This window comes from Jaculus jaculus, chromosome 6 (genome assembly GCF_020740685.1).
Source record: "Jaculus jaculus isolate mJacJac1 chromosome 6, mJacJac1.mat.Y.cur, whole genome shotgun sequence".
Classification (NCBI taxonomy): domain Eukaryota; kingdom Metazoa; phylum Chordata; class Mammalia; order Rodentia; family Dipodidae; genus Jaculus; species Jaculus jaculus.
Genome location: NC_059107.1, coordinates 107,866,613 through 107,876,972, shown reverse-complemented (window position 1 = coordinate 107,876,972; position 10,360 = coordinate 107,866,613). Strand labels below are relative to the sequence as shown.

Below are 10,360 nucleotides of genomic sequence, written 5' to 3'. Positions count from 1 at the left end.
TGTATGGAATGGTGGTGAGGTCCACAGTAGCTGGAGTAGGTGAGGCGGAGGCTGGCGTGAGAGGAGGGGAGACAGGATCCAAATATCACACCCAGAGGGTGGCATAGTTCCAGATGTCCTTCAGCCTGTCAAGAGGGACCAGCGTCTTGTCCCGCCCATCGCTCTCTGAAGCTTGGACAAAGATTAGGGGCGGAACCGGGCGTGGCTGGGGGCTCCCGGGAACTAGCCTGGGGAGCAGCCGGGGCCCTGGCTCCCCGCGCCCAAGGCGGCGGCGGCGGCGGGCGCTCGGCTTTGTGGCGCGCGTGGGTTCCACCCGGAGTCGCCGAGGCGCCCGGCGTCCCCGGCACTCGGCCGCATGGCCGGCCCGGCGCGGTCCGGCTTCCCCGCGCGCACCAACAGCCGCCTGGACGCGTTCCTGCGGCGGCACATGGCGCCCGAGGTCTACGATGCCATCCGCGCCTACGAGCCGTGCATCGTGGTGTCCGACTCGGAGAAGCACGCCTTCAAGTTCGTGGTGCTCAGCGACCGGCTCATCTACCTGACGGAGAACCCGCCCAGGTCCCTCCGGCGGGTCGTGGCGCTGCGCGACGTCGTGGCCATTGATCTGGTGAGGAGCGCGCGCGGGAGGCGGGCGGGCTCGGAGCGCAGCGAGACCCCCTTCGGCCCGACACAAGGTGGGAGGAAACCTTCCCCACGCCCCCTGGACTCCGCTCGCTCCTTTTCGAGCGAGCAACTTGCTCGGTGAAGCTAAGGATTGCTGTAAGATTCCAAATAAAGAATCCTTTCTCTTCGTGCCTACGCTCTGCTAGCTCCGTAGGGCTGCACGTTTGAAAACGTGTTCCTATAGAAAGCACGCTTTAAAGCCGTTCTTTTGTCCCGTAATCACCTGCACTGTGCCAGACCTGGAAGGTGCAAAAACTAAGATAGAACCTCTTCGAAGTAGTGGTCGTGGGGCAAAGGATCACATCGATGCAAATAAAAACCATATGATAAGTGCTGTTATGGCTTGTTTACTTTTTCTCTGCGTCCCTCCACCCCCTCATGCTTAGATAGCATGTTAAGTACTTCAGAGTGAGTGAGTTGGGTCCGTGAATCAAGTGAGATACGCACAGGATGCTTGCTGGTCTCCGGCCAGTCACTCGATCCAAACCCGGCCCAGGGCATGCTGGGGGAAACTTCCTGGAAGGAGCTGAGCCCCAAGAGATGCAGTGTGCCCAGCGCAACGCTGTCCCAGTGTTTCGTGTATTGCTCCCGTAGCCCTCTCCTCCTAGAGTAGATTGACCTTCCAAGTCAGCAACAGGTGGAAGCAGCCTCCTCTCCCGTGGTTGCTCGTCATTCCTCTCAGCCCCTTTGTCTGAGCTGCTCTCCCGGGTCGCTGTTCCCTTCTTCACTGGGCCCACAGGTGTCTAGCCTCATTTACTTGCCCTTGCCCCACCCAACCTCTCTATCAAGGGAGAGGCTGGTGAGGCTCTCGACAGAGCTGTTTAGCCTGGAGAATCATAGCTTATTTTAAACGCATCTGTAAGAAAATAATATTAAGTGAAAATTTTAAAAATTGGCTAGAGCTGGAGAAATGGCTTAGTGGTTAAGGTGCTTGACTGCGAAGCCTAAAGACCCAGGTTTGATTCTCCAGGTCCCACTTAAGCCAGATTCTGCACATGGTGGCGCATGCATCGGGAGTTCCTTTGCAGTGGCCAGAGGCCCTGGCACGCCCATTCTCTCTCTCCCCTAATAAATACATAAAAAATTGGCTATTGTTGCTTAAGAAAGACTTGTGATTTAGTAGTTGTTATATATCCTTCCTTTAAGATGTCAGAAACTGGAAAATACAGTAATACTCCTGAGGTTCCAGAGCCAAAACTCCTATGAAAGGGCATTCCATATTTGGTTATGCTTTACGTACAAGGTTCACCTTGCATGCATGCATAAGAGTGTGTAATGTGCATGTGTGGCCCAAACATAAGATTTTAGTATTTTTAATGGATTGTCCATCTTGCACAATACAGTTCAGCTTTGGAAGGCGTGATAGGCATAAAAATTTCTCCCAAAACATGACTATACTCTAAAGCCCTGAAACCAGTGACTATGTTATATGGCAAAAGGGAATTAAAGTTGCTAGTCATTTGACTTTACTTTTTCAAGTTTTATTATTTGCAAGCAGACACAGGGAGGGCAGGAAAGAGAGAGAGGGAGAGTCAGGCACACTAGCACCTCTTGCCACTGAAAACAAACTCCAGACACACGTGCCATTCTGTGCCTCTGGTTTTACATGAGTGAGTGCTGGGAAATCGAACCAGAGCCATCAGGCTTTGCAATCAAGTCTCTTTAACTGCTGAGCCATCTCCCCAGCCTTCATTTGACTTTAAAATGGAACAGTAAAGGTGGTTGTAGTGCTGTATGTCTATGATCCTAGCACCACAGAGACAGGGGCAGGAGGGCAATTGAGTTGAGGCCAGCTTGGGCTGCACAGCAGAGACCCTATTTCAAAAAGGTAAGGCTGGAAAGGCTGCTCAGTTGGCAAAGTGCTTGGCATGCAAGCATGAGGACCTGAGTTTGGTCCCTAGCACCCATGTAAAGTGCCAGGCCATGTAAATGCCATGTAAAATGGTGGCGTGCCCCAGCACTGAGGAAGCAGATAGAGGACTCTGGGTGTGGTGACACATGTGGTGGCACAATCCCAGCACGGGGAAGGCTGAGGCAGGAGGATTGCTGTGAGTTCAAGGCCAGCCTGGACTACAGAATGAGTTCCAGGTCTGCCTGCTAGAGTGAAACCCTGCTTCAAAAAGAAAAAGTGGGGGCTGGAGAGATGACTTAGTGGTTAAGGCACTTGCCTGTGAAGCTTAAGGATCCATGTTCAACTCTTCAGATCTCATGTAAGCCAGATGCAAAAGGTGATGCAAGCACACAAGGTCACACATGTGCACAAGATGGTGCACATGGCTGGAATTTGATTACTGTGACTGGAGGCCTAGAGCACCAATTTTCTCTCTCTCTTGCTCTTAGTCTCTCGCATTAAAGAAAAGGCCAGTCTGTTGGGCTTGCCTCAAAAAAAAAGTTTGCTTAGATAAAGAGAGAGATAGGACATCTTGGTAGGATGTCATAAAAGGTACTAAAATTTTGTACCTGCTGTTCACTGATGCCATTCTTAGTCCATATCCAAAATGTGCATGAGCTTGAAAGACCATGTTTATGAATAATTATAGCAACAATATTTGTGATAGAGAATAGCTAAGCATCTGTCAATACTAGATGCGTAATTAAATACTACTAAGGGGCTAGAGGTGTGTTCAGTTGGTAGAGTCCTTGTCTAGCATACGTAAGACCATAGTTTCAATCCCTAGCACTGTATAAACCAGGTGTAGTGGTGAATGCCTATAACCCCAGCACTCTGAAGGTGGAGGCAGAAGGATCAAAGTTCAAGATCATCCTTGCCTAGTGAGTGAGTTCAAGGCCAGCATGGGCTACATGAAATCATATCTCCAAAATAAAAACAAGGGCTGAAGACATGGCTTAGCAGTTAAGGCATTTGCCTGCAAAGCCCAAGAACCCAGGTTCAAGTCCCCAGGACCCATGTAGGCCAGGTGCACAAAGCAGCACATGCGTCTGGAGTTCGTTTGCAGTGGCTGGAGGCTCTGGCATGCCCATTTTCTCTATCTGCCTCTCTTTCTCCCTCCCCCTCTCTATCTCTCCAATAAATAAATAAATAAAAAAAATATATATATAAAAACAAGGGCCAGAGAGATGGCTTCGTGGTTAAGGTGCTTGTCGCAAAGCTTAAGGACCCAGGTTCAATTGCCCAGTACCTACATAAGCCAGATGCACCAGGTGGAACATGCATCTGGAGTTAGCTTGCAGTGGCTAGAAGCCCTGGTGTTCCCATTCTTTCTCTCTCTCTCTCTCTGCCTCTCTCTCTTAAATAAATAAATAAATAAATAAAATCTTTAACAACAACAACAACAACAACAAAAAACAACCAACAAATAAATAGTTACTGTTCAGTAAAAAGGAATGAAAACAAATGCGTCTGAAACTGAAAATAGTCTCTTAACTGTAAGCCTGTAAAGTCAAAATACAACTTACATACATCCAGCATATAATGGCATATAGTAAACACTGCCATTACAAAAAGGAGGAATGAGGGTGAAGCCAGGCAAGATCCAGCCAATGCTAGATAGAAAACAAGCAGTACAAATATCAAATCTTGCAGCTCCGTGTCAGGTATCCAACTCCATCCCTTCAGCTGTTCTGTTTGTCTCCAGGGCAAAATGCACCTAAGCCAGTGGCTTTCCTTGGCAGATGTCCCATAGACTTGGCTGACTACAACCCACAGTGCATCTTCACAGCTCCATGCCATAGCTTCTCCTGGCCTCCATGCAGGAACTTCAACCCTGCCTCACAGTACCTAGTAGCCATTTCCAGAACCATGTTGCAATCCAATGACCCTCTTTTTCCTGCATTTGTCATACTTCCAAGATTAGTACCAAGTATGTTGCCAAATTTGTTATTGTGTATAAATGAAGTCTGACTCTGAGAAGCAGAAAATTCCTTTAGTATTCTTCCTTCAGGCTCAGCCCCCCCCCCCCACTTTGGAAAAGAATTTGCACTCCTACTGTCCCATGCAGAGCAACTGGCCTATCAGCAATGGAGTTAATCTGTTAATAGCAGAATTGAACTTTATTCAAGTTCCCAGGATAGACAAAAGCAAAGCAAAAGAAAACAAAACAAATTCTCATGATAAGAGCAGAAAGCAGCCAAAATATCACAAGAACTACCTATAGCTCAGTTCCCAATAAGCCCAACTTTCACACTTACACATACATGTTTACTGCTACTCTATTCACAATATTCAAGATAAAGAACAGCCTAGGGCTGGAGAGATGGCTTAGCGGTTAAGTGCTTGCCTGTGAAGCCTAAGAACCCCGGTTCAAGGCTCGGTTCCCCAGGTCCCACGTTAGCCAGATGCACAAGGGGGCGCACGCATCTGGAGTTCGTTTGCAGAGGCTGGAAGCCCTGGCGCGCCCATTCTCTCTCTCTCCCTCTATCTGTCTTTCTCTCTGTGTCTGTCACTCTCAAATAAATAAATAAAACATTAAAAAAAATTTTAAAAAAAGAACAGCCTAAATGCCCATAGATGGATTGTGTGGTGGTTTGAGGGAAATGTCCACTATAAACTCCTGTGACCTGAATGCTGAGTTCCAGCTGGTAGCAATTTGGGAGGTGGAACCTTGCTGGAGGAGGTATGTTGCCGAGGGTGACCTTGCCAGTGTGAAAATATAATAAACCCATTACTATGTATGCTAGCTTAAAAAAAAAAAAAGGGCTGGAGAAATGGCTTAGCAGTTAAGGCACTTGCCTGCAAAGCCAAAGGACCCAGGTTCGATTCTCCAGGACCCATATAAACCAAATGCACAAAGTAGTGCATGTATATGGAGTTTGCGGTGGCTGGATGCCCTGGCGCACCTGTTCTGTCTCTTCTTTCTCCCTATCTCTGCCTTTCTCTTTTTGTCAAATAAATAAAAATAAAAAAATAGAACATTCTGGCTCAAAAGCAAAACAAAACAGAATTACAATTAAAGAAAGAAAGAAAGGCTGGAGAAATGACTCAGTGGATAAAGTGTTTGGCACCCAAGCATGAGTACCTGAGTTTGGATCCCCAAAACCCATGTGAAACTTTGCTGGCTCTTGAAGTTGTCTAACCCGAACAAGTGTACCCTCATTGTCACACACAAAAACAGATATACAACCTCAAAATAAATAAAACTCACATCCAAAGAAGAAAGCAGGGGGTTGAAGAGATGGCTCAGCAGTTAAGGTGCTTACCCGTAAGTACTAAGGGAAAGAATGGCTGAAGAGAGGCTGGATATCACATCACATCTTGCCACAGCAGATGGAAGATAGCCTCAAGAGTGAGCTAGAGGCTGCAGAGATTGCTCAGTAGTTAAAGCACTTTCCTGCAAAGCCTGACAACCCAGGTTTGGTTCCCCACTACCCAGGTAAAGCCAAATGCACAAAGTGGCACCTGTATCGGGAGTTCATTTGCAGTGGCTAGAGGCCCTGGCGCACCCTTTCTCTCTCTCTCCCTCTACGTGTCTTTCTCTCTGTGTCTGTTGCTCTCAAATAAATAAATAAATAAACAAATGTATTTTAAAAAGAGAGTGAGCTGAACTCTCGCAAGGGGAACTGGGCACTAGCACCTCTAAGTCTGCCCTTAGCAATACACCTCCCCTAGCAAGGCTCCCCAGTTGCCACATGCTGGGGACCAAGCATTCAAAACATGAATTTATGCAGGACATTTCAACCCATCATAAATTCCTAGCAGTACAGAAAATGAAGTACCCTGCCCCTACCAGACACACTCGCAGCCGTGGATCCATTCCTTTCCCTTTTGACATTGCATGCATTCCATGTTCATTGAGGGAAGCAGAGGCACAGGTCCACACTGGCATTCTCAACAGCCTGAGGAGTCTCCTTAACCTTTCAGAAGGAACATAAGACAAACCCAAGAGCACGGGGGTGGGCTTTCCAAAGAAGTAAGCAGAAAGTAAGTCATCCCCATGGGCTTCTCAAGGGAGAGTCCTACTCCATTGTCTATAATAGTCGTACAGAGAATTTTGGTGGGGTTTGAAGTTATTATCTTAAAAGTGTTAGTATGGAACCTAAGTGAGACCACAGGATGGTTCTTGAGGGACATCTGACAGAATTACAGTTGGTAAGATAGTTCACTGGGTTGCAGGAAGGGAGGATACCTTTACTACAAAGTTAACAGTATTGTTAGAGATTCCCAGAATTTGTCTGAGTGAAAAGGAATGAGGCCCTCCCTAAGGTCATCTACATTTAGTCCATAAGCCTGGTTCATCACAATTTTAACATAAATGTTTATATATGAAATGAGCAATATTTCTGTGTCAGCAACCTTCACAGCAAATATTGATTGTGTTGGAACTCTTGCTTTTCAGCTGGTGAGAAGCTTCAACCAGACTCCTGGGTGAGAATGTCCTTTCCCTTCCCATGTCCTCATAATTCCTCTTTCAATCCTGATCCTGCTCCAGTCACACTCCTGGGAATATGTGGGCTTCTCTACCCCAGCCAATTCCAAGGATCATCAGCATCTTCCCATACAGGCCAGATAATGAACACTTAAAACTGTGTGTGGTTCCTGTCTCTTCTTTTTTCCTTCTCTTCTACCTCCTCCACTGCCTCTTCAAGTGAGTTTAGCAGAAAGGCCTAGAAACCGTTCACTGCCTTTCTCCCTTCTTGTTTCTTCTCTTCTTCCTCTATGTTCTCCTCTGCTCTTAAGGTGAAAAGCATCCTTAGCTTGAAAAGAAATATGATGCAGAGCTTGCCTAAGGGTACTTGTGGTTTGTAGACCTGCCTCTGATTCAGTCCCTTGCTTCTTCCAATCTGCACATTTCCTAGCCAAGCCAGTCATTCTTTCTCTAGGCTTTCCTTGATTGATCTGTTCACTGTCATAATCTCCCGTTCTCAGAACATTGTTTGGTACAGATGAGGAGGTGTAGTGGTTCGAATCAGGTGTCCCCCCTGACCTCCATAAGCTCATGTATTTAGAATGCTTGGTTCCCAGCTGATGGCAATTTGGGAAGTGGGGCCTTGTTGGAGGTGGTTTGTTGGGGGCAGGTATAGGGGCATTATAGCCTGGCTCCCCTTTGTTAGAGTTTTGTTCTGACAAAGCCAGGTGTTGTGGCACACACCTTTAATCCCAGCACTTGGGAGGCAGAGGTAGGAGGGTCATAGTGAATTTGAGGCCATCCTGAGACTACATAGTGAATTCCAGGTCAGCGAAAAAAACAAACAAAAAAACATGATTTGTGAGGAGAGAGCGAGCAAGCACACCAGGGCTTCTTGCTGCTACAAATAAATTCCTATAGAATTCCATAGAGTTTATTTGCAAGGAAAGAGAAAGAGAGAGAGAGAGAGAGAGAGAGAGATTGAGAGCGAGTGAGCATGGGCATGCCAGGGCATTTATTAAGCCAACATCATGCTAGAAAAGCATGATGGAAAAAAAGTTGCTTACTTCAAAGTGGCCAGGAAATAGAAATGAGAGACAGAGGGGGGGGATATGCTAACAGTAGGCTTCTTCCTACTTTTGTTTTAGTCAAGCCCCAGCCTTTTGGATGGTTCTGTCTAAATTCAAGGTAATCTTCTCCCCTCAACTGCTGTTCCACAGTCAATCATCTCATTTTTCTTAAGTATTTTATTTATTTATTTGAGGAAGGGAGGGAGGGAAGAAGAGAGGGACATAGAGAGACACAGAGAGAGAAAGAGATAGAGAATGGGCATTCTAGGGTCTTTAGCCCACTGCAAACGAACTCCAGACACATGTGCCATTTTGTGCATCTGGTTTTATGTGCATACTGGGGAATCAAACCTGGGTCCTTTGGCTTTTTAGACAAGTGCCTTAACTGCTAAGCCATTTCTCCAGGCCCCAATTATCTCTTGAAGCTCCCTGAGTGATCAAGCTTAATGATCACACATCTCTAGCTTTTTTGTTTTTTATAAATTTCATTTATTTATGAGAGAGTAGGAAAATGATTGTGCCAGGGCCTCTCACCACTACAAACAAACTTCAGATGCATGTGCCACTTTCTGCATCTGGCTTTATGCAAGCCCTGAGTCCTTTGGCTTTGCAGGCAAATGCCTTAACCACTAAGCCATCTATCTCTCCAGCCCTTCTTCCTTTTTTTTTTTTAATTTCATGATTTACTTTATTAAGAGGTAGAAGTGAGATGGATCCCAAAACATTCAGGATATGTAAATTACTGAACATCAGTTCCATTACAACCAGCTAAATGCATATTGTAGATGCTTTTTTTTTTTTCTGATTCCTTTGTGGCATTTCAAACCTCTCATTGTGGTAAGTCAAAGGAAATGGTAAATTCACATGGGTGAATATGGCTTCATAATAATTTAACTGAATATAATTTATTTAACTGGAAAATGTACATAAAGGGTTAAGAAACTCTGGGAGGTCATGATTTAGTCCATTTAATTCACTGCCATATCCCCCAGTGGCTGTAATGATAGTTTATTGGTCAAGATAGCCTAGGTGAAGCTTCAGTAAGCATCAAAGTCTATACTTCAGTGCATTATAAAACTTATGTTTCATTTAAGCCAGTTGTCCATCATGGGCTAGCAAGGGGCTCTGTTCCATTTACCCATCATCTGTGTGATTCTGAGTCAATCATTTTAGTACCTTCGTATCTTAGGCTCCATCTCACATCTCATGTACTTGCTTTAGTACCATCACAGGGGAAAATTAACTTAGCAAATTCTTTTTTCTTTTGAAGTAGGGGCTCACTCACTTCCAGACTGACCTGGAATTCACTATGGGGTCTCAGACTGGTCTCAAACTCACAATGACCCTTCTACCTGTCTCCCAAGTGTGGGCTAGCAAATTCTTTCTTAATTAAAGTGTGTGTGTGTGTGTGTGCGCGCTGGCCAGCAGGCTTGCTCAGTTATCGAGTGCTTGCCATATGTTACATAGCTGTAGTTCTGAGTGCTTAATTCTGAGTGATCAAGTCTAGATAGTATTGTTAGCTCAATTTTACATATATGAAAATATGATCAAAGTTATATAGATGCATAAAGTTTGTACAGATGTCATCAAAGAAGTTAGAGGTATTTTAAGAAAAGTATGCTTTCTTCATATATATGATATTAATTTGAGTTAATAAAACATCACTCTTTTCTCTCTCAAGATGTTCCTTGATGCCATCATTAGAGAGCAGTACTGTGCTGGGTGGAGTGTGAATACAGATCAAGGTGATGGTTAGTCTCAACTTGCTTGGATCTAGAATCACCTGGGAGACAAATCTCTAGGGATGTTAGAGACTTTCTAGATTAGTTTAAAAGAAGTGGAAAGATTCACCTTAACTGTAAGTGGCACCATTCCATTGGCAGGTGCCCAGGACTGAATAAAAAGAATGTGGGGCTGGAGAGATGGCTCAGCAGTTAAGGTGCTTCCCTGAAAAGGCCTACGTCCCGAGTTTGAATCGCCAGTACCCATGTAAAGCCAGATACACGAGGTGGCACATGCATTTACAGTTCGTTTGTGGTGGTTAGAGGCCCTGGTGCCCCCATCCCCTCACTTTCTTTCTCTCCCTCTCTCTCTTAATTAAATAAATAAAATTAAACATAGAAGAATGTGAGCTGAGCTCATGCATTCGTCACTCTGCTTCCTGACCGCAGACACACTGTGACCAGCTGCTTTATGCTCCCACCACTGTGCCTTCCCCACCGTGATGGACGGCATCCCCTAGAGATGTATGCCGAAATAAGCCTTTCTGTGACTAAGTTACTTATGTCAGGGTATCTTGTTATGGCAATAAGAAAAATAATGCTC

General features: G+C 45.5%; 1 protein-coding gene across 4 annotated transcripts in view; it reads left to right on the top strand.

Moving 5' to 3' along the window:
• Nucleotides 1-355: 355 nt before the first annotated feature.
• C6H12orf56 (chromosome 6 C12orf56 homolog) overlaps nucleotides 356-10,360 on the top strand; it is an 80,323-nt gene continuing 70,318 nt past the window's right edge. For all 4 annotated transcript variants that reach the window (XM_045151499.1, XM_045151497.1, XM_045151498.1 and 1 more), the window contains exon 1: nucleotides 356-607. In XM_045151499.1, coding sequence (XP_045007434.1) covers nucleotides 356-607 — 252 coding nt within the window. The remainder of the gene's footprint in view (nucleotides 608-10,360) is intronic.